Here is a 24,591-nt window from a genome sequence, read left to right as displayed (position 1 = left end):
TTTCATTTCTGTTATTAGTTATTTGTGCCGTTTTATTTCTTAGTCTCACCAGAGGTTTGTCAATTTTATTAGTCTTTCAAAGAACAAACTTCTGAATTTGTTGATACTTTTTAATGTATTTTCTATATTATTAATTTCTGTTGTTGTCATTTCCTTGGTCTTAAATTGCTCTTCTATTAATTTCTTGAAAGAGATGAGTGCCTTTGATTCTGTTTTCTAATATGTGCATGTAAGGCTATAAATTTTCTTAAAACTGTGTTTACTTTAAAATTTCCAAACACGTGACTACGCAGTTATCTTATTGTTAATGATTGCTGGTTTAAATGCATTAAGGTCAAAGAATATGACTTTTAAAATGTATTGAATGTATTGAAATTTCCCTTAGGATTGAAGTATATGGTCAGTGTTATGTGTGTGTTTACAAATATTATTCACACCTGTTGGATATTCTGAGTGTTGGGTGCAGCATTCTGCATGTTTATTGGGTCAAGTTTGTTAATCATATTGTCAGATTTTTCTATCAGTTATTGAAAGAAGCATATTAAAATCTCCTTTGTGGGTTTATTGATTTCTTGTTAATTTTTGCTTTATATATATTGAAATTATGTTGTTAGGCTCATGCTAATGTATACTTGTTACTTTCTACTTGACTGAACTATTAAGCACTTAAATATGAAAGGCAAAAGTTTAAAACATATGAATAAAGCAGGGGAGAATACCTCTCAGGCCCCTGAGTAGAGAATAACTTTTTAACAGACACAAGGATTAACCACTAGGAGAAGATATTTGCAGTATGAATAACCAACAAAGGATTGGTATCTAGAGCACATAAATAACCCTATGAATCAATAAGAGACAAACAACACAATAGACATTTCATAGAAGAAGAAATTTAAATGGCCAATAAACTTATAAAAAGATGCTCAGCCATAGAGAGCTGGAAATGCATACTAAAACTATGAGATACCATTATGTATCCACTTTACTGGTACATAATTGAATTGCTAAAAACATAGATTAATGGGAACTGTAGGAATGTAAATTGGCATAGTCACTGTGACCAACAATTCAGCATTACTTACTTGGAGATGTGCATAACTTATCTGCCAGCATTTATTACATATATACCTAGAGAAATTCTTGCTCCCCTTTACCAGTACACCTTGGACAATAATGTTTATGGCAATATTTTTGCTAAAGCAACAGCAACAACCAAAACCAAACTAGAAACAACCACTTATTTATCAACAGTAGTTTGGGTATTTAAACTGTTGTATTTTCATAGAATGGAATACAACATAATTTTGAATTTCAAAAAAGCTAAGGAAGACAGAACATGATTCCATTCATTTAAACTTCAAAAAACAGGCATAAGGGGGTTCCCTGGCTGGCTCAGTTGGAAGAGTTTGTGACTCGAACTCAGGGTGGTGAGTTTGAGCCCCACATTGGGTGTAGAGATTACTTAAATTTTTTTTTTTTAATTAAAAAAAAGGCATAATGAATCTTTCTTTTTAGGGATACATATATATGTAGTAAAGAAAAAACTAAACAGTATGGTTGTTGGAAAAATATACCTATGAATTATTTTCAGAAAGGAAAAAACAGATACAAAATGTAGAATAATGATTACCTCAGGGCCTAGAGAGGGACACATGGGGCCTTAAAAGGTTTTGATACTATTTGCAAAACTAGATGGTCAATTAATGAGTGTTTTGTGTATCATTCTCTAAATTGCATAAAAATATTACATACACTCTTTTGTGTGTATTTTACAGATTAATTCTTAAAAATAATCAAGTAGGTCAACTTAGGATTTTATCTAAAGTAGTTAAACAAATATTTGGCTTTGAATAAATCACCTTTACTCATCTGAAAAATTAATTTGTCCAGAGCATCTCTTTTCTTGGAAGTACTTGGTAATCCAGTATTACTTTTTTTCTCCTATATCTCAACTATGTTATACAACTGTGCGATATTGCCGCTGCTATTCTAAAAGTCAGTTTAATCCCAGAAAAGTGCAAGGCATTCTCCTTTTAAGGTTCTCACCTAAGTGAATCCTAACCCACTGACTTTTCCTTCTACTTCGTATTTTTGTTACTAGCAGCCTCATCTCCTGTAGCCTGCGATAAAACAATATATAAGATAGCCCTAATCATAATTCTTAGTGAATACAGAGTCTATTTCTAGCAGGAAAGTCTCGTATTGGTGTTTTATGATTCATACTCATTCGAAGGATTCCTGCCTTTAATTGTAATCTGAGTTCTACATAGAAGGATTGTTCAAATTATTCAGTATAGAATAACCAATTATCTGGGAAAACTGCGAAAATAAATTTGTGTCATCTATGTTAAGACAAATGCTGGAAAGTTAAGGTAGTATGTTAGAGAAAGTATTAAGGTGGATACCTACAAATAGTGGAAAATATGTATACATATTTTCTGTGGTCTGTCCTTGTTCCCCTGGTGATTTGAAAAAAAAAATTCATTTTTTTCCCTTTTTAAAAAAAAAATTTATTGTGGTATAGTTTATATCCCATAAAATCTGCCCATTATAAGTACACGGTTCACTACTTTCTAGTATATTTATATAACTATGCAACCGTCACCACAAAAAAACCCATTCATTTTTAGGAGTATATTTACCAAATTCAGATTAGAATTTTTATTCATTCCTATTCATCTTTCACTATCTCCAACTTAACCACCACTTTTCTTTAGAATTTTCTCTTCCTATTCTGGTGAATATTAACCTCCCCTTTCTCTGAACTCTGTAGTTCTTGTCTATCCCCAAGGACAGACTTTAGATATCTATTATCTAGAACTTTGTATATACTTAACAGGTAGGAGCTAGGCCCTATTCTGGCCCCCAAACTCTGTCATACTACTTGAAACTCTCTACCACAGTGTCTAAAACCCTATAATTAGAAATATTACTTATTGAATATGGACTATTTGTTAGCTAGTAAGTAGTACCAGGTTGATGCTAAATTTTCTGAATTTGATAATTTAGTCCTGTGATTATGTAAGAGAGTATCTTGGGGGTGCCTGGCTTGCTCAGTCAGTAGAGCATGTGACTGTTGATCTGGGGGTGGTGAGTTCAACCCCTACTTTGGGTATAAAGCTTACTTTAAAGAAAAAAGAGTATCTTGGTTCTTAGGAGATACTCACTGATGTATTTAGGAATAAGAATCATAATGCCTGTAACTTAATCTGAAGTGGTTCAGCAAAAATAACATTAGCCATACACTACACACACAAAATCATATGGGGGAGAGAGAATAAGAAAATGTGGCAAAATGTTAATAACTGGTGAATCTGAGTGGGGAGTACAGAAGCGTTTATCATACCAAATGCGATTTTTCTGTTTGAATTTTTCTTAGAAAAGATTAAAAAAAATTCCTTTAGTTCAGTAATTCTCTGCCCTACCTGCACATTAATATCACCTGAGAGCTCTTAGAATTACAAATGCCCAGGCTCCACCTGCTAGAGATTTTGATTTAATTACTCTCGAGTGGGGTCCAAGCATCTTAATTTAAGTCTCTCCAAATGAACCTTTTTTTTCTTCTTATGCTTCTTTTATGTCTTTCGAAACATCTAGCAAGGTTTCAGGCACAAAATAAGCCATTACATTCTGATTGAAGTGAATTTATTTATTTATTTATTTATTTATTTGAAGATACAAAATTTGGGGCTCCTGGGTGGCTCAGTCGGTTAAGCGTCTGCCTTCAGCTCAGGTCATAATCCTGGGGTCCTGGGATCAAGCCCTGCATCGGGCTCCCTGCTCAGTGCGGAGCCTGCTTCTCCCTCTCCCATTGCCCCTCCCCCTGCTTGTGTGTGTGCTCTCTCTCTCAAATAAATAAAATCTTTTGAAAAAAAGATACACTATTTATTTAGTAGGCTCCATGCCCAATGTGGGGCTTAAACTCACAGCGATCAGGAGTCGCATGCTCTACTGACTGAGCCAGCCAGGTGCCACAGATTTTTTTTTTTTTTTAAGTAATTTCTTAAAAGTAGCCATAGTCATGTCATGGCTGTTTACCCAACTCAGCAGCTATGAATATGTGTATACTGTAAATGCCAACAGTACAGGAATATTACCTGTGGTATGTGTGTATCCTTCCCTTTATGATAAATAAGCTAGGGGGCTTTTACCCTGCCAAAGAGCTGTGCTAATTGTAATTTTAAAGGTCCAGTGCTGCAGGTCCTGGATAACACCCCCACAAAAAAAAAAAAAAACCCTATCAGATATAGAGAATGAAGCCCAGTTAGATGGGACTTCGAAGGAAAAGAAGGGATAGTTCATCAAGGGTACTGCTGAGATAAATGATGCTAAGAACTTTAGACTTAGAAGGAACATGCTGGAGAATGAGTATAGAGGACAAGATGAAAAATACTGATATTTAAATTATAGGTAGTAATGATGAAAAGGACATAGTCAAAAGCAGACTGAAATACTTAAATATATTTGAGTACAGAAAAACAAGTACCTCCGTAGACAAATAAAGCAAGAAAAAGAGAGTGAGAGAGTCAGATTTGCTGGACTAAAAAGTATCTTGAGAGAATTCAAGACAAAATTATAAACTAGCCCAGACGATTTCCTATTTTTTTTTCTATAAATCTCTGGGGCAGTTTTTTTTTTTTTTTAAATTACAGTAACAAGTTCTAGAAAAGAAATGTGTTGCAAAGTTTATATTAAAAGATAAATAGGGGGGTGCCTGGGTGGCTCAGTTGATTAAGCGTCTGTCTGCCTTTGGCTCAGGTCATGATCCTAGAGTCCTGGGATTGAGCCCCTCTTTGGGCTTCATGCACAGCGGGGAGTCTGCTCTTCCATCTCCCTCTGCTCCTCCCCCCGCTTGTGCTCTCTCTTTCTCTCAAAATGAATAAATAAAATCTTTTAAAAATAAAAGATAAATAGGAAGAAGAGTACACATCTGAAAATTTATCTATTAAGAGTCTTGTGCTGAGAATAATGACAGCATAATAGAATTTCGGGACACGTTTGGAAAGGGTTTCTAAGCATCACAAACTGAAGTTGCAGTTTGCTCCAGTAACAATAGCATGATGATCATTCTCATGAAGAGTGGCTCCTTTGTCATAGAAGACCCCAGAGAAGTGGAAGGATATCTTGAAAAGCTCCAGTGAAATCCACTTAAGAAACTGAGAATGGAATTTAGTTTGCGAATCCTTTCTTCATTATTCCAGAGTTCCCCATAAACTGGGAAGAGAAACCAGTGAGACTGGTAAACTATTTTAATACCTCTTTAATAACACTCTGAATTTACACAATAGCATGACTAACTACTGTGGATGTAAGATATGCAAGGGTTCTTTATTCTCTCCACCATCATTAAGGCAAGGGCAGAAGTAGGGATAAAGTTTCTCCATGAAAGTGCTAGTGAAGGTGTAAATGTGGGTCATGGTTTTAGCATTGTAGAAGGACACCTGCCCTCCTTCATAATCAAGGTATACGCCCACCTTGTTGAGGTTGTTAGTCAGTTTCAGACTGCAAGATGGCAAATCCAGAGCCTTTAGGTCAGTTTGGTTCCTTAGTCTTAAAAGCCAGAATCCTTGCTCAGGAGTTAGAGGACAGCTGCCCTTCCGAATGATGGATTCTCTGACGACTCCAACTGTCCATTTTGTCTTCTTTGCTACTTCTACTTCCCAGTACCACTTTCCAGATGTGAAGCCTTTTGAGCCCAGCACAGCCACACTTGAGTCAAACCTCTCTGGATCATCAGGCATTACCTGCTTAATGTCACCATGCCACACACTGGTTCGATTTTTGGAGAGCATCAGATTTGGGTGAGCTGTTTTAGGGTCCAGAGTTAATGAAGATAGGCCTAGTAAGAAAAGACAGCAGGGCATGGAAGAAAAGGGATGAATGCAAATTCCCATAATAAAAGACAGTATTTACACAGACATCAGTACTTTATCTTCCCATGCATATATACTCTTAGACAAGTAATTACTTATATACTTTTTATTGTTTTATACCCATGTGGCTATATTCTAGACATTTTTTAATTTGTGGTACAAATCTGACTTTACTCTGAAGCAATTTATGCTCCAACAAAGAAAACAATACAAATAATATCAATCTGTACTAATAAATTTAAGAAAATGCAAATGCCGAAGGCATAAAGATTAGGTAAGTTTGTCCTTGGAAAACCTTTTAAAGACAATAAGTATTTCAGTTATGAAATGTATTCAGGATGCATTGGGTAAACAGAGGCAAAAAGGAATGGGTTAAAAATAGTGAGAGGGAAGGTAAAGCCTTGCCTATTAGAGGCAGGTAAGTCTGAGCTAACTGAGAAGGTTTAGAAGACAATGGTGAGAAATTTATATTTGGTTTAATAGATAATGGGACTTTTGAGATGTGGTGTGGTTTATGCCACTGCTAATCAGAATGTGTGGTTACCAATCTGGGACAAAATAGTACAGAAATTAAGAGGAAGCTCTTAGAATCTTTTCTTTCTTTCTTTCCTTCCTTCCTTCCTTCCTTCAGATTTATTTACTTATTTTAGAGAGACAGTGAGTGAGGAGGGGCAGAAGGAGAGAATCTCCATCAGACTCCCCGCTGAGTGAGGAGCCCAACCTGGGGCTGGATCCCATGACCCTGAGATCATGACCTGATCCGAAATCAAGAATCAAACACTTAATCTACTGAGAGCCACCCAGGTGCCCTGCTCTTAGAAAGTTTCATAGCAATCTGATAGAGTAATTTTATTCTTTTTTTTTTTTTTTTTTTTTTTTTTTTTTTTAAAGATTTTATTTATTTATTTGAGAGAGAGAATGAGATAGAGAGCATGAGACGGGGGAGGGTCAGAGGGAGAAGCAGACTCCCTGCCGAGCAGGGAGCCCGATGCGGGACTCGATCCCGGGACTCCAGGATCATGACCTGAGCCGAAGGCAGTCGCTCAACCAACTGAGCCACCCAGGCGCCCTGATAGAGTAATTTTATGTCAGTTGATCTAATAATTAAACAACTGGGCTTGCACTTTGTAATATTTTTTAATTCTACTTTTTCGGGTAATTAGTTTATATTGTCTTCCACAAATATATCAGTCCATGACAGGTTGAGATTTTAAAAACTGGTTCTTCATCACTGATTATTTGTCTAGCACTGGTTTAGACAAGTAAGTGGGCAGCAGTGTAAAAAATTTCTAAATGAAGAGATGTTGGAAGCATATCAGCAAGGAGATAACACAAATTTTAGATGTAAGGTAAGCAAACCTTGGCACAAAATTTGATAAAGGAAGCAAAAAAACTATGTGTTCACGTAAGGGACACAGATACATATATGTATATATTTGTTGTTAATGAATTTATTTATCCTTGGAAGTGAGATCAGTCCAGTCCAACTTTCTCTTCCCAGAGAATCCAGAGTCTTTTTTATCATCCCAAGGAATTCTCTTCTAATAAGAGACTTTGTAGAAACCTGACTTTTTTCATACAGGCTGAATCTTCCCTCCCTCACATATCCCCATTTGCCTTGGGTTGTTGCTCTTTCCAAGGTGAGGACTGGGATTTCTTTGGATATGTCCGACTCCTCACCAACATTTTTAGAACCCCAGTCTGCTGTTGTCACCAAGCCTCTCATACCTCCAGCTAATTCAGCCTGCCCTGGCTCCAAAGATTCCTAGAAGTCCGCTTTGCCTCCCCTCTTTTCTTTTCATACCATATTCGGTCCAACAGTAAATTCTGTCAACTCCACCTTTAAAATATATTCTGAGCCTACTCAGAATATAGATAGATAACTTTCACAAATGCTGCTGGCCTGGAACTATTGCAATAGCTTTTAACTGTTCTGTTTCTACTCTTGCCCATCTGCATCCTATTCTGCCATATGAATGAGATCATCCAGTTCTACTCAACACACTCTTATGCTTTCCATCACACCCAAGATAAAATCTGGAGTCCTTACAGAGCAAACAGGACCTACATGATTTACCTACCTCTGTGACCTTATCTCCTAACACATACCTCCCTTACTTACTTTGATCCAATCACTTTTACCTTTTGGCTGTTTCTTGAATGTACCAAATTCATTCAGAATTTAGGGCCTTTACAGTTTCTTTCCTTGTCCTCAAACACTCTTTCCCCATATGGTTCCCTCCTTTATATTATTCCAGCCTTTCTTCATGCAAGTTCAGTGAGAGGTTAGTGATAGAATCTGCGTAGGTATAGCAGTGTTCACTATAAAATTCCTTAAACTTTTCTGTATGTTTGGCAATGTCCATAGTAAAACATAGGGAGGGGGGAGTTAACTCCTCAAAGACTTTTTTCTGGCTAATATCAAAAATAGCATGTTCATCTATCCATCACTATTTGTACCCTTTTCCTACTTTATTTTTTCTCATGAATACTTACTTACTGAATGTACCTTGCTTGATTTGCTTGACAGTGGTTATCACTATGTGAAATTATTTACTGTTTCATTATCCATTTCCTCCACTAGAATGTAATCTCTGGGAGGGTGGGGACTTTATCTGTTTTGTTTCCTCACATACCTTCAAAATTTGGAATTGTTCATAGGCATTCAAGTAACTATTTATTAAATAAATAAATGAACTTTAGAGTTCCATCTGAATCCTTGACACCCAACTAATTCCACCATGCCTCATATTCCTGTTCTCCTTGGCCAAAACCCATAATGTAGACCCTTCCAATGATTTATCTTCTTATGTACTCTTATCCCCATTATTCTGTTCTTTGCTTCCTCTACCTTCACCCATCCTCCCACTGCTCCCACCCATCCCTTTCCACTCTGCCCTTTAGAACTCCCTCCCTAAATAACTCTCCTGCACCCTCGCTTTACAGAATTCTCTCATCACCATCTTACTGTAACAGAAGTCTGACTGGTTGTTCTCCAAAAAATACAACTTGAAAAGTTCATGAGACCATTTTCTAAATTCAGAGCCAGAGATCCAGGAGCCACCACTGCCATTTCTAGACCCCTACTCAAATCCTTATCCTCATGTAAAAATCACTCTTCTTTTGAGGCTCTTGTCATTCCGTCTCATATTATCCTCTTTCTCTATTTGATGTTACTATGTACAGACTTCCTCATTATACTCTCTGTACTTTGCGTTAACTTTACTCCACTACCCCAACTCCAGCCCATCATCCCAAGTGATTTCACTGTCTTTTGGATATAGCCATTTTTCCATTCTTGCTTTCTTGATTTTACTGCTAGTGACTTTTGACTCCATTACATTTCAGCTGTCCATATTAATGACCACATTCTGGACCTAGTAGTCATTGGGAACTATTCATTTTCTAAAATCTTAAACTCAGATATCCCATTCTCTTACATTTTATTTTCTCACTCTCATCTCCCCTACAACCATTACTTGACTTCATTAACAACTCTGGTCCCTTATTTCTCCTTATTATCCTAATCTGGCTGCTTCCTGGCTTAAAATTCTTCCCTAAACCACTTAGCATTGGCAGTTTTATTGCCAATAACCTTATCACTTTTATCCTTGTATCTGCAGCATCTGCCATGCAACTCTCCAACCCTGGATCTATCTAGCTATCAAAATTCACATGCAAATTCCTGACCATTGCAGGAGGAAAATCACAAAATTATACATGTAGATATTACTGCAGATTCATTATTTCCACTCTGTGCTTGACCATCAGCACTGCCTAGAACTCCTGCATTTCCCAATCAGACTCTCTCCAGTTCCTCACAACAGCAATTTCAGACCTGCAGTTCCCTCCTCAAACTTCTGTTCCATCACTTCCTTCCCTATTGCCAGGCAGATGACTTCACCTCCTGCTTCACAAAGAGACTATAGTACATCTTATAGGAATCCCTCATTTCTTCCCACTCATTCTGCAAGTTCCATCTGATAAAATTGTTTGCCTCTGGGCGCCTGGGTGGCTCAGTCGTTAAGCGTCTGCCTTCGGCTCAGGTCATGATCCCAGGGTCCTGGGATCGAGTCCCACATCGGGCTCCCTGCTCGGCGGAAGCCTGCTCTCCCTCTCCCTCTCCCACTCCCGCTGCTTGTGTTCCTGCTCTCGCTATCTCTGTCTCTGTCAAATAAATAAATAAAATCTTTAAAAAAAAAAATTGTTTGCCTCTACCATTTTATCTCCTCTACATTTTCAGAGGAAACCGAGGAAAGTCAATACTTACTTCTCTCTGCTAGATCTCACTCGCTCTTCCCTACTTCCATCAGTTATCCCCTGTCTTATACCATTGGTTTCTGCCTTTCTATAGGCTGTTTTCCTTCACTGTGTTTTAAAAAGTTCTCTTTTGGAGTGCCTGGCTGGCTCAGTTGGAAGAGCATGTGATTCTTGATGTGGAGGTCATGGGTTTGAGCCCCACGTTGGGTGTAGAGATTACTTAAAATAAATAAAATGTTTTTAAAAGTCTTCTTTTGACTCTGTTGCCACATTCACATCTTCCCTTTTAGTGAAGCTTCTCTAGTGAGTGATCTATTCACTTCACTACTGCTTCATTCCAAATCACTCCTGAACCCTTCATAATATAACTTCTACACATTCCACTCTTTTAAAATTGCCCCACTGAAAGATAACCACACATACCAGTACACTCACAATCCTAGCAGCCAAAGTATATTAAGAATTTATACAACTTATACAACTGAATAGGAAAAGATATTTGCAAATGATATATCCTCTAAGGGGTTAATTTCCAAAATATATAAAGAACTTAGACAACAACAAAAAAACAAATAATCCAATTTAAAAAATGGGCAGAGGACCTGAATAGACATTTTTCCAAAGAAGACATACAGATGGCCAACAGACACATGAAAAGATGCTCAACATCATTAAGCCTCAGAGAAATGCAAATTAAGACCACCTTACACCTGTCAGAATGGCTAGAATCAATAACCTGAGAAATAACAAGTGTTGGAAGATGTGGAGAAAATGGAACTCTCGTGTACTGTTGGTGGGAATGCAAACTGGTGCAGCCACTATAGAAAACAGTATGTTGTCTCCTCAAAAAATTAAAAATAGAATTACCATATGATCCAGTAATTCCACTACTGGGTATTTACCCAAAGAATATGAAAACACTAATTTGAAAAGATACATACACCCCTGTTTATTGCAGCATTATTTACAATAGCCAAGATATGGAACCAACCTAAGTGTCCATTGGTTGATGAATGGATAAAAAAAGAGGTGGTATATATACAGTGGGATATTACTCAGCCATAAAGAACGAAATCTTGCCATTTGCAATAACGTGGATGGATCTAGAGGATGTAATGCCAAATGAAATAAGTCAGAGAAAAACATACCATATGATTTCACCCATACGTGGAATTTAAGAAACAAAACAAATGAACAAAGAAAAAAGAGACCAGAAAACCTTTTTTTTAAAAAAAAGATTTTATTTTTAAGTAATCTCTACACCCAACATGGGGGGCTTGAACTCACAACCCTGAGATCAAGAGTTGCACGCTCCACTGACTGAGCCAACCAGGTATCCCAAGAAAACAGACTCTTAAATACAGAGAACAAACTGGTTGTTGCCAGAGGGGTGATGGGTGGGAGAATGAGTGAAATAGATAAAGGGGATTAAGAGTACACTTATCTTAATTAGCACTGAGAAATATATGAATCATTGAATCATTTTATTGTATACCTGAAACTAATACAACACACGATACGTTAATTATCTTGAATAAAAAAATAAAATTGCCCTTACCAAAGTCCCAATTCCTGTTAAAAATATCTCTTTCCAATCATTTTCTTTTTTTTTCTTTTTTCTTTTTTCTTAGAGTGGGAGAGAGATGGTGGGGGGTCGGAGGGTAAAATGGGAGAGGGAGAGAGAGAATCTTAAGCAGGCTCCACGCCCAGCATGGAACCCAAATGCAGAGCTTGATCTTACAACCCTGAGATCATGACCTGAACTAAAATCAAGAGTTGGATGCTTAACCAACTGAGCCACCCAGGTACCCCTCCAATCATTTTCTAAATTGGTCTTCCCGTTTGGCATGAGTGACTGCTCCCTTCTTTTTGACATTGTCTCTCCTTAGATTCTGTGTCAACTTTGTTTCCTGGTCTTCCTCTTACCTCTTTTGCCAAAATTCCTCAATCTTTTTGGGAGGCTTCATTGCCCTTTTTTTATTTTTCTATAAGATGCTCCCTCCTTAACTGTATGTTCTCACTTTTCTTGGGAAATCTCATTTACAACAATAGCTTCAGCCACCCCATCATTCTGATTATTCCAGCCCTGGCCTCTCTTCTGAGCTCGTTAGAATAGTTACCCATTTGAATATATTCACTTAGTTTTCCTATAGGTCCTTCAACACAACATGGTCAAAATTGAACTCCTCAACCCCCTCCAAAATCTGTATCTCCTATAGCTCTATCCTTGACATTACCTTTCTCTATCCCCTACTACCAATTCCTGTCCAGTATATTTCAGCTTCTGAAATTCTGTCTCTAGAATCTTTTCTTTATTTTCCATTCGTGTTCCTATGCCTTTGGCTTAGCTCTTAATAACTTTTCACCTAGGTAGCTGGTATAGACTCTACTTTGGTCTTTTAGCCTCTTCGTCCTGAGAACAGAAACTGTGTCTTTTATTTCTATATCCATTGAATCCAACTTAGTGCTTAGCACATAGTAGGCTCTTATAAGAGTGTGTTGAATGAATGAATGAACTTCGGTAATACTTTAATATATTTCTTTTAGTCGTGTATCAGTAAAGAGTTTTAAATTGAATTATTTCTGGGGCGCCTGGGTGGCTCAGTCATTAAGCCTCTGCCTTCGGCTCAGGTCATGATCCCAGGGTCCTGGGATCGAGCCCAGCGTCGGGCTCCCTGCTCAGCGGGAGACCTGCTTCTCCGTCTCCCCCTGCTTGTGTTCCCTCTCTCGCTGTGTCTGTCAAATAAATAAATAAAAATCTTAACCAAAAAAATTGAATTATTTCCTACACTGGAATTGATAAAACTACAACCAGCAGGCCAAATGTGGCCTGATGCCTGTTTTGTAAATAAATTTGTATTGAAAACGTTAATTGAAAATTGAACACATTAACAGCCATTCATTTACACATTGTATATGGTTGCCATTTCACTGCAATGACAGTTAAGTAGTTAAGTTTTGTGGAAACATACAACCCACAAAACCTAAAATATTCACTATCAGGCCATTTATTAAAAAAGAACCAGCCTCTACCCTGAATCAATAACTTCTATTATAAGGCAGGAATGGAGAAAATATGAGCCTAAAGAATAAACAAAGATCTAGAAATAAAAGTATGAAGTATAATTTACCAAGGTTTGACCAAAGTTACATTATTAGTAAAATAGCCATAGATTAAATGAATCTCACTTGATTTTCTTAGATGTAGACTTATACCAAAAATAAAGAAAAATCAGTTTGTGCTTTAAATGATTGCTAGAAGTGAACTTTGATTTTACAGGGTGAAGAATACAAGAAGAAAAACTTAATGTGATCTGAACACTGCTAGAATTTGCAGAGTAGAGTAACACAGAAGAGGGAGCTATACAAAGATTTTCAAATATCTACAAAGGGATTCCCTTAAGGCTGTACTGATGTGCAGTGAAACTAATTAGGGCCAGTGAAAGAATCTCTAGAAAGCAGTCGGCTGAACAATTTCTAGAGCTCACACAAGTCTGGCAATAGTTTTCAATCCTGCCAGCCATAATGGGAAAATGTTGTAATATGTGGAACATCAGGCAGAGTACTCAGAAAGGTATTACATTAGGAAGTGGGCTAAGTTAGCCCTAGATTAAAGACTGCTCTTGAACCACTCTAGCAAAGCTTAAACACCTCAACAAAGCTTAAAGGAAGTGTCAAAAGGAAAAGGGTTATTTAACTACATGCCAGAGTTAAATCCAGTAGAACTTAAAGGATTACAACAAGATCCAGTGAACAGCAATGTAAAATTGATCATCTATGGCATTCAATAAAAAATTACCAGCCAGAAGAAACAAATCTCCCATGCCGAAGAATTCCAAATAATTTATGTAGATACTCCACACTCCTTAAGTGTGGGCTGTGCATAGTGACTTCCTTCCAAAGTGTAAAGGGGTGAGGGAGTAACTTTATAGTGGGAAACCTGACAAACACTACCTCAGCTAGGACAGATGGTATGAGTAAAAACAAATACCAGGGTGCTAGATTTAAACCCAATCATATTGATAATAACATTAAATGTCAGTGGTCAAAACGAATCATATTGATAATAACATTAAATGTCAGTGGTCAAAACACCTCAATTAATTAAGGGATTGTCGGATTGGATAAAAAAAAAAAACCAGGCTTTACATGCTAGCTACATAAAGTGCACTTAAAATATAAAAACACTGGGCGCCTGGGTGGCTCAGTTGTTTAAGCGACTGCCTTCGGCTCGGGTCATGATCCTGGAGTCCCGGGATCGAGTCCCGTGTCGGGCTCCCTGCTCAGCGGGGAGTCTGCTTCTCCCTCTGACCCGCCCCCCTCTCGTGTGCTCTCTCATTCTCTCTCTCAAATAAATAAAATCTTTAAAAAAAAAATATATATATATATATATAAAAACACTAATAAGTTAAAAATAAGATGATGGAAAAAGATTCACTGTGCTGTGATGTATCCATAAAACATGATGATTGATATATGCAACAACATAAGTAGATCTCAAAAAGCATTATGCTAAGTGAAAAAAGCTGGACACAAAAGATTACATGATGTATGATTCCATTTATTTGAGAGTTTAGAAAACTAAAGTGAAATAAAGCAGATCTGTGAGTGTTAGGGGCTAGGGAGAGAGTGAAGGGACTGACTACAAAGGATATGCAGGAGTTCTGGGGGTGATAGAAACGTTTAGAGATGTTTACAGAAGTTGATACATTTGTCAAAACTCATCAAATTGTACACTTAAAATTGGCATATTTTATTCTATGTTAATTAAACCTCAACAAAACTGTTTTCAATGTCAATTACTTGGAATATTTGTTAACAGGAACAAATTTGATTTTCATTAAATCAGTAACTACAAACAATAGTAATAATGATTCTATGTGAATTAAAAAATATATTTAAAAACTTTATTTAAAAGTTTATTTTATAAATATTATTTAGATGGGGCGCCTGGGTGGCTCAGTCGTTAAGCATCTGCTTTCGGCTCAGGTCATGATCCCAGGGTTCTTGGGATCGAGCCCCGCTGCATCGGGCTCTCTGCTCAGCGGGAAGCCTGCTTCTCCCTCTCCCGCTCCCCCTGCTTGTGTTCCCTCTCTCGCTGTCTCTCTCTCTGTCAAATAAATAAATAAAATCTTTAAAAAAATAAATAAATATTATTTAGAACTTTATGTTCTTAAATTGTCATTTGTGTTCTTTTCTCCTGCTCAGTCCCTTGGTATCTGCAGGATAAACAGAAACTTGTGTCCTTATTCGGCACATCTATTGAAATTATTGGTTTTCTTTTGAAGCACTGAAGATCTCTAAACAGTCTCCTAAAAAGTTATACTCTACATTATGAACACCAAACACAAGAGGATCTATAAAGACTCTATTATATACAAGAGTATGTACAGTAACCTCCTCGTTCAGGATAGAGAAGCCCAGGGATTTATATAACTGATTTATAAAAACAGGATAAAATAACTGGTTGTCACATTTGATAGAACAATGAAACAAAGGCTGAGCAGTAATTCTCACATCAGACTCTAGTTACCAGTGAAAAGTCATAAATTCTTAGGTCATGGTACCAGAAGAAATTCAGTCATACTGACTGAAGTCATACCATAGTCTTCTTTTGGCTAAACTCCACCCTCCCCCCCATCCCAAACTCTATAGTACTAATTAGGGCCACAGAAGAAGTCCCACAGAAGGAACATAGATTCCTGGGAGACCCAGGAACCAATAACCACTACCCATTGATACCTGGAGAGAGAGAAAACTGCATTTCCCTCCACATCATGTATTGGATGGGACCTTTGTATAGGCCTGGGTTCAGCTTTCTGGAGATAAGCTCTCTGGGCATCAGCACCTTCATTCCTTGTTCCAAGCTGAAGGGGACATAAATCATTTATTCTTAGACATCCTCCAGGGACTGAAGGAAAGATATTAATACCATACAGAAACACTTACCTATCCAAGAGAGATGAGATATCCTAGAAGAGGAAAGGAGTAATAAAGAAGTTAGATGCCTGCTTATCAACACCAGAAATTTATTTGGTGATACTGGCCACCACCAGAATTTGACCATAAATACTGGGATCCTGTGCAGATGTCCCCATTCCATCACCACCAACTCTTCCCATCCTCCATATGCCTTTTCTGATCAGGTATCCTTCATCTAACCCAGGACAAACTGGCTTTATCTTATTCTGATTTTCTAGAGTTCCCTTTTACATGGAAAAAGAGAAATTAATAGTTACGCCATTTCTGCCTATACTGCTACATGGTTTCAATAGAAAACCACTATAGGTCTTCCAGTCCCAAAGCCACTTTTCCTTACTCTGGCTCAGTAAACTTCTGATTGTTGAGGTGATAATCAATGACACTTTAGAGGTCAAGCTTCAGGTAGTAAAGACTGGCAAACACCTTTCAAATAGGTCAATTGAAAGCCAGCCTAAGATACAAATCAGGTTGCAACATTCTTATTTTTGAGAAATAAACCTTCAAAGTTCTTCATGAATAAATATAAAAATATTAATAGATACCATTATTAATGGCATTATCTTTTTTAGGAGGGTGAAAATAAAACTTCCTATTGGGTATAAGGCAAAAGTAGCCTTCTGCTTTTCTCCCAGAGAATCTAAAGAGCACTACAGTGGGTTTTTTTCCCCCTCCTGGTGGGGAAAACTTCTTCTACATCTTTCTAACCCTCTTCCCCCAACTAGTATACCCATAATTATGTTGATAGGGAGTCTCACTTTGAGAAAGTCGAAGGGATTCTGCTGTTCCATCCGTGCCTGGATGCTCACCAACATCTCCTTGGCTAGGAGACACTGTTCCTGAAGCTGGTTCAGATTCAGCTCCATCTCCTCATTCAAGGCTTTCCCCTCTTCTCGGAGCTCATTTAAAATGTTCTTTTCTTTGCCATGCAGGAACTGATGTAGCTTTAGAAACTCCAAGGAGATGTGTTGCTGCAGATGTAGCTTGTTTTCCTGGAAACCTCCATGATCATCACCATGGTAATTACTGAGACTAGCACTTGGGGATGGGGGTCCACACCATCAGTACTCATACAATTTGGGAAATACCATAACAGGAAGATGCATTAAAATGACTCTTGAGTATTATCACTCAACTATATTAAATAGTAGGAGTCCTTTGGGAGACTTACTTTGTTTTTCTCAGTTTAATAATAGTTCAGGAATGAAATAGTCAAAAGTGGTCTCTAGGTACCTATTGCAGTACTGGGGGTGGTAACCAATGCCATATTAAAAAAGGCTGTGGGGTTAATTAAACATTCTAGAATGAATGATAGTACCCTCCTACCCAGAAGTGATGTCTACCAAGTGATGCTGTTAAACTGGGGCCATAAGGAGACTGAAAGAACTATTGTTATCTAGAAATCAGAGCTGGGGGGATGCCACTTCCACTGCCAGGACAATATAGAAGAAACAGGAGATGGACAATGTCTGAAGCACTGAAATTGATAACTGCTATACCCCTTTCTTAAGGTACTGCAACATCCTTCTGACATCCAGGCTTCTCAGATCCTTATCCTCCTCATTTCTAGTGATCTCCACCTTTATCTGCTCATTCTCTTAATCACCCAGGACTTTATCATCCCCAGCAATTTCACCAAAACTAACTTCTTATGCTCATTTACTCAGGTACTTCTATTGCAACAATTCCTGGGTCTCAGCCTAGATTAGTTCTTCATGTATATGTTCTCATGGTACCCTTTATTTTCATTTATACTAATTATCACAGTTGTCATTTTATTGCTATTAATGGGATTACTTAGTCCCATTAATCCATCTCCCACCCTAGTGTAATATGGTATCTAGTGTAATACCTTACCACTCAATAAATAATTTTTGAGTGAATGAATGTTGACTGTAATAGCTGAACTGGAAACTCTTACAACAGAAACAACATTCTCTGGAGACATCATTATTTCCATCTATCCTTCTTTCCCTCATTGTACATATTTCTTCTTCCAGATGCCAAAAGCCAGAGAAGATTCTCCTCCATAGAATAATTAGTGAAGAAATAGAACCCCCAATTTAGCCCCATAACCTAGGGACTGCTTTGCCAAGTTTCTGACTATTAATGTTCTCCTAGAGCTCCTGTGAAGCTCTAGGCAATAGTTTATTTGGTTTGGGGGAAGCTAGGAAAGATCAAATTGGATGGTAAAAAACCAGCAATCCAAGAGACCTTCAATCAGAGGTAGCCTGGTTATAAACCCAAAGAAATGTATTTCTTTGGACATAACAATCTTTAGTGGATTTTTCTGATAAATCCCTTATTTTGCCATATATAAAGGGAAAGATCAGACAGATCTCAACCTCAGATCAATCACCTAGTGACTGAGCCATCAGAAGCATCAGCCTGTAACAGGAAAGGTCAGTCTGCTCTCTCTGTTGATCAACCATTGAGAACTTATTTCCCTGCTATATTTCTTTCCACCCTTCAGTGTCTATTTTCTAATTCTGTAGCCCAGGTGCCATTTAGTGTATTCATAATACATGTACAGGCACCTTTCTACTCATATAGCTGAAGTTACAAGGAAGGTGTTTCAGTTCTATCTCATAACCCCTCTACCCTGCTTCTCACCTTGTAAGCAGCTATAGCATCTTTCTGCATATTCTTCAGGGACTGAAGTTCCTTCAGGGTTGTCTCCAGTTGACCTTGATGGATGGTGAGCTCCTTCTGGGGATACCACACAGAATTAACCCACACTAACTTGGGAGATGAAGGACCATAGGGCTATCTCTCCTAAAGCCCCAGGGTGTGAGGAAAAAAAAGTGAGCTATTGCTGCAAGTCTTTCATTTCCCCTAAGTCATAATTCCTGTCTCTTCTAAGAATTGTAAAGAAAATAAAAAGCAACAGAAAAACTTAGTTTTATGCTCTTATTGGCTTACTACAGGGGTTTGGAGAAGATTACATTTTTTACTCTAGTTATACTGTTCTCACTAACTATACTTTTACTTACATTGTTATCATTTAGGATACTCATTTCTTTCTTCTGCCCATTCAAATGCAAATGATTTCCCAATTCAAGCTTTCATTCACCATACATCCCCATTTCAGTTTTCTCTAATATTCTTTGAAATTCTAAATATTTATGAATTACAAATATTACAAAATCTAGCTCTCAATAGTAGACTATCTTGCTTCTGTTGTTTTATTCATTTTAAACTTGACTAAATTTCAAGACTTTTATAACAAGAGCAATATCTTGTACGTCCATATTCTACACAGCATCTAGCAGAGTGCTGTCATGGCAGGGTATAGGTAAATAAATATTTGATTGATTGAGGGAGTAGGCCAGAGCTATTCCACTGCTCCTTTCCTATAATCAGCAACTCTAGAAAAGAACTTTGCAAGATATGTTATATTTTCTGAGCTTACTAATAATCATCTGAATAAAGGGGTGGGGTTGAAAGAAAGAAGAAACCCTACAAAAGATTTTTCCCAGCTTTCCTAAGGCATTATTCAAGACCTAGGGCTCACCCACCATGAAGAAACGGACAGCATCAGAGATCTGCAGGAAATCTTTAGACTGCCCCACAGATAACCGAGCATCTTTGCATTGAAAGCAGATCAGTTTCCCATCTGGCTTACTGAATAGTTTTAGGTTTTCTCCATGCTCTGGGCACTGTGGATGGCCCTTGAGTAAGGGTAGCTTCTTAATCTTCTCTACCAGCTTCTCGAGTACAAGGTTGAACGTACAGTTGCTATATTGACATAGCATCTTACACTCAGGACAGAATGTTTCTGCTTGCTGCTTCCAAAAGTTTTGGATACAGGCCTGGCAGAAGTTGTGGCCACAGCTTAGCATCAATGGATCACGGAACCAATCATTACACAGTGGGCAGTGTAGCTCCTTAGTAATATCTTGTATCTGCACTTTAGAGGGTATCTGGGTGATCAGATCATGCACTTCCCCATAGTTGCCTGGGTCGATGTTGGAGGAGGGTCTGGAAGATACCTTTGGGAAAGAACAACTAAAATAAGTTTCTCTTTCTTGCTACCCATTTCAGCACTCCAGGAGAGTGGGCTCCATTCTTAAAGGAGCTGAGAATAGGTGCAGCCAGAGTAAAAGCACCAGTCTCCTCTTTGAAAGTGATCTGATAAATTCATCATTTTCAAACGTTATTTCTACTCCCAACACTATTTCAACTTCAGTGGAGAGCTAAGGCAGAAGAAAGAGTACACAAACTAAGAGTGCTTTTTGTTGTACATTCTTCTTTCCACCCACTTTCCCCATGTATTACTTAAAAGTTTTACTTTCAACTTCTGTTCTACTAGTTATTACTTTTTTGTTTTGTTTTCTAGAAGTCATATACAAAGAATTGGAAGATCAGTCAGATTCCTCAGTGATATAATATCACCAACCATAATATAATCCAGACTTTTCCTCCTCCTTTTTTAAGAACACATTACAGAAATAGCATGCATATAGAAAAATGCAGAATCATGCATACAACTCAATGACTTTTCACAAAATGAACACATCTGTGTAATCATCACCCTGAACAGGAAATGGAAAACTACCAGCATTCCAGAAGTCCCCCGTATGCCTGCTTCAAGTCACTATCCCTCATCAAGGTTGACCCCTATCTTGACTTCCAACACTATACACTAGTTTTGCCTGTTTTTGAATTTTATATAAATGCAACCATGCACTATTTATTCTTTTGTTGCTGACTTCTTTTATCAAGAAATTTGTGAGATTTTTACATATTATTCTATGTAATTGTAGTCCATTCATCCTCATTGCTGTATAGTATTACATTGTGAAAATATACCATAATTTATTTCTCCATTCTACTGTTGGAAGACTTTTGGGTAGTTATCAGTTTCAGGCTATTATAAATAGTGTTGCTGAGAACATTCCAGCTCATATATATATATACATATATATATAAATACAAGTGTGTGTGTGTGTGTATATATATATATGGATTTGTTTTGCTTTCAACATAACTTTTGAGATTCATCTGTGTTGATACACATAACTGAAAGTCATTCATTTTCACTTCCATATAATATTCTATTGATGAAAATTTATTTACTCGTTTTACTGTTGATAGCCAATTGGACTGTTTTGGTGTTTTGCCATATAACCAATGCTACTATGAACATTCTTTCACATGTTTCCTGGTGTGTATACACATATATGCAAGGGTTTTTCTAGGTTATTTAATGTTAAACCAACTTTTCTTTCCTGGAGCTAACCTATCTTGATCATGATATATGTTTTATGTATTACTAATGTATTACTAGATTTAGTTTGGTAATATTTTATTTAGGATTCAACCTCTATGTTCATGACTCAGATTGCTTTTAATTTTATTTTCTTAAACCATCCTTGTCTGGTTTTCTTATCTAAGTTATACTAACTGCATAAAAGTAATTGGGGAGTGTGCCTTCTTTTTCTCTTCTCTGAGTTTGTGTAAAAATAATAGAATTATCTGTTCCTTGAGTATTTGGCCAAATTCACCAGCATAACTTCTGGGATTGATGCTTTGTTTTTTTATTTTGCATTAGCTGGAAGTACTGATTTACTTCTTGAATAGTTATGGGATCATTTAGATTTTCTATATTTTTCTGACACAGTTATGGTAATTTGTATTTTTCTGGGAGTTTACTTTGCCTAAGTTTATAAATGTATTGGTATAAAACTATATTCTCTTATTATCTTTTTATTGTGAGATATAGATACATAAGAGTATATAAAGCATTGATATATATTTTAAATAATAATAACAAAGCAACACTTTGTAATTACTACCCAGGTTAAAAAGTAAAACACTAATTGCCAATACCTTTGATGACCCCTACGTGTTCTTTTCCAATTGCGTATGTCTCCTTTTTTCTCATAGCCAATATTCTGCCTTTTGACTTGAACATTACTATACTTTTCTCTATTATTTCATCATCTATGATTGCATCCCTAGCTAATACAGTGTTTAGTTTTTTCTTCTGTTTTGAACTTTATGTAAATGGAATTATACTGTATGTATCTTTCTGTAACTTGTTTTCCTTTTTTTTTTTAACATTATGTTCGTAAGATTAATCCATGGAGAAGCCATGCAACTGTTCCTTTTCAATTATATATAGTATTTCATTATGTGCATATACCACAATGTATGCATCCAGTCTACCGTTAGTAGACATTCATTTCAATTTTTCTGACTACTACACACAATGCTTTTAATAATATTCTTGTATGTGTCCCTTTGTGAACATGTATAAGAGTTTCTCTAGAACCTATACCTAGAAATAGAATTGCTAGATCATGAGATACGCATCTCTTCACCTTTACTAGATAATACCAAACTGTTTGCCAAAATAAATGTAGCAATTTACACTCCAGTAGCAGAGAAGGAGAATTTTGGTTATCCCACAGCCTCATCAACACTTACTGTTGTCAGATTTTCTAATTTTTGCCACACCAGCAGATGTGTAATTGTATCTCAGTAGAGCTTTAATTCGCATTTCTTAGATTACTAATGCAGTTTAACATTTTTTCACATGTTAGTGGATCCTCTTTTGTTAAGAGAAGAAATGTCTAAGTCTTGCTCATTTTTCTAATGAGTTGTCTTTTCCTTACTGACTCAGAGTAGTTCTCTATATATTCCAGATAGTAGTCCTATTTTTTAAATATTTATTTATTTATTTATTTATTTATTTATTTATTTGAGAGAGAGAGAGAGAGTGCGGTGGGGACAGAGGGAGAGAGTCAAGCAGACTCCTGGCTGAGTGCGGAGCTGGCTGCAGGGCTCAATCCCATGACCCATGAGATCATGACCTGAGCAAAAACCAAGAGTTCAACACTTAACCGACTGAGCCACCAAGCACACTGATACTAGTCCTATTTTGGTTACTTGGGTTATAAATATCTCCTTCCATCTCTCAGTACATGGCTTATATTTTCACTCCCATTATAGTGTCTTCCCATGAATAGAAGTTCTTAATTTTAGTGTAATTCAATATTTATCTATTTTGTATTTTGCCTAGATTAAAGATGAGTCCCTCCAGGGAATATTTATGTTTACTTCTTGAAGATGTAAGTTACTACCAACCATCCACCATTTTATGTTAATTTTATTGGTTTCAAGTCTCTAGATCATAGGGAGATTGTAAATTTTACACCTACTCCTATATGAGGGCAAGCTGTGGTTAAAAATTCTCAAGGGAGACTCTTATTTTTCACTCAGACCCCAAATCAAGATAGTTAGGATTCTATATTATCTCTCATTTCCACTCCTTCACCAAGGCTGTAGCTCTTCAGATGTCCCAGCTTTATTCAAAAGTCTCAGGTCCAACTCCTTACTTCGTGCAGGTCTAAGGATTGTTAAATCTGAGTTTTCCTGAGTCTCAGTACTCTAACCTACCTTGATGCTTTTCAGTTCTATATTCTTTTTTTTATTTTGGAATTTCTCTTTACTTTCTTGTACATTCCAGTATGCATGTCAAAGGATGTTTGTTACATCTTAACTGACATTTCTGGGTGTTTTATAGTGGTAGGTTTTCCAGGAAAAATGGTTAACAGCAGGGTTGCCTGGCTGGCTCAGTTGGTAGTATGGGACTCTTGATCTCAGGGTTGGGAGTTTGAGTCCCATGTTGGGTATGGAGATTATTTCAAAATAAAATCTTAAAAAAAAAATCATTCACAGTATTGCCTGAAATGGAACTTGAAGAGTATATCTTCAAGCATTTCTTTTTTTTTTTTTTTTTAAGATTTTATTTTTATTTGAGAGAGAGAGACACAGCAAGAGAGGGAACACAAGCAGGGGGAGTGGGAGAGGGAGAAGTAGGCCTCCCACGGAGCAGGGAGCCCAATGCAGGGCTCGATCCCAGACCCTGGGATCATGACCCAAGCCAAAGGCAGACTCTAAACGATTGAGCCACTCAGGTGCCTCTCTTCAAGCATTTCTTAAAGAAAGGATGAATGGGGAGTATATTCCATTGGAATAATTTCACTTCCAGTAATAATAGCCTGATTTTGTCCTATCATTTGAATGATAGTTTGTATAGATTTCAAATTTTAGGTTCCAAATGTTTTCCTCTCAGTACTTTATGGACATTTTCCATTATTTGCATTTAATGTTGCAAATGAGAAATTCAGTGCCAGTTTAATTCTAATTTATTTTAGGAATGAGTTTCTTTCCCTCTAGAAATGTGTAGGATTCTCTTTTCATTTTTACATTCAAAATTTTTAGCAGGATGACTCTAAGTTTATTTCTCTTTTCAGTATTTCTCAGTATTAAGTGATCTTTTCAGCCCTAATCAGTTAAAACATTATTTAGCTAAAAAAAAATTATCAGATAATTTTTATTTAACTTTATTGGTTATTTCTTCCTGTTTATCTTCTGTTTTCTTCCTTTAGAGTTTATACTAGATGGACATTAGATTTACTACATCTAACTTCTGTGTTTCTTAATTTTTCTCTAAAGCTTCTTTTTCGCT

The 24,591-nt window shown here is 36.9% G+C and overlaps 1 protein-coding gene across 1 annotated transcript; it reads right to left on the bottom strand.

The window, feature by feature from the left end:
- Positions 1-5,297: 5,297 nt before the first annotated feature.
- On the bottom strand, positions 5,298-21,999 carry TRIM69 (tripartite motif containing 69). Its single transcript, XM_021695750.1, has 8 exons — positions 21,961-21,999; positions 20,222-20,308; positions 19,631-20,104; positions 18,726-18,821; positions 16,871-17,104; positions 16,083-16,105; positions 15,876-16,000; positions 5,298-5,839 (listed from the first exon to the last, which is right to left on the bottom strand). The coding sequence occupies exons 1-8, from the start codon at positions 21,997-21,999 to the stop codon at positions 5,298-5,300; spliced, it is 1,620 nt and encodes a 539-aa protein (XP_021551425.1).
- Between the last annotated feature and the right edge of the window lie 2,592 nt (positions 22,000-24,591).

The sequence above is a fragment of the Neomonachus schauinslandi genome, chromosome 9 (assembly GCF_002201575.2).
Source record: "Neomonachus schauinslandi chromosome 9, ASM220157v2, whole genome shotgun sequence".
Classification (NCBI taxonomy): Eukaryota; Metazoa; Chordata; class Mammalia; order Carnivora; family Phocidae; genus Neomonachus; species Neomonachus schauinslandi.
The sequence above is the reverse complement of the archived record's forward strand: the minus strand, read 5'-3'. Positions and strand labels throughout refer to the sequence as shown.

Excerpts from the sequence above, each read along its gene's own strand:
- TRIM69 (XM_021695750.1), bottom strand. The coding sequence starts at position 21,999 with ATGAGAAAAAAGGAGACATACGCAATTGGAAAAGAACAC. Across the intron at positions 17,105-18,725 it reads ATGCTATAGCTGCTTACAAG|GAAAACAAGCTACATCTGCA; the intron begins GTGAGAAGCAGG and ends GGAGGTTTCCAG. Across the intron at positions 16,001-16,082 it reads ATCTCATCTCTCTTGGATAG|CTTGGAACAAGGAATGAAGG; the intron begins GTAAGTGTTTCT and ends TGTCCCCTTCAG.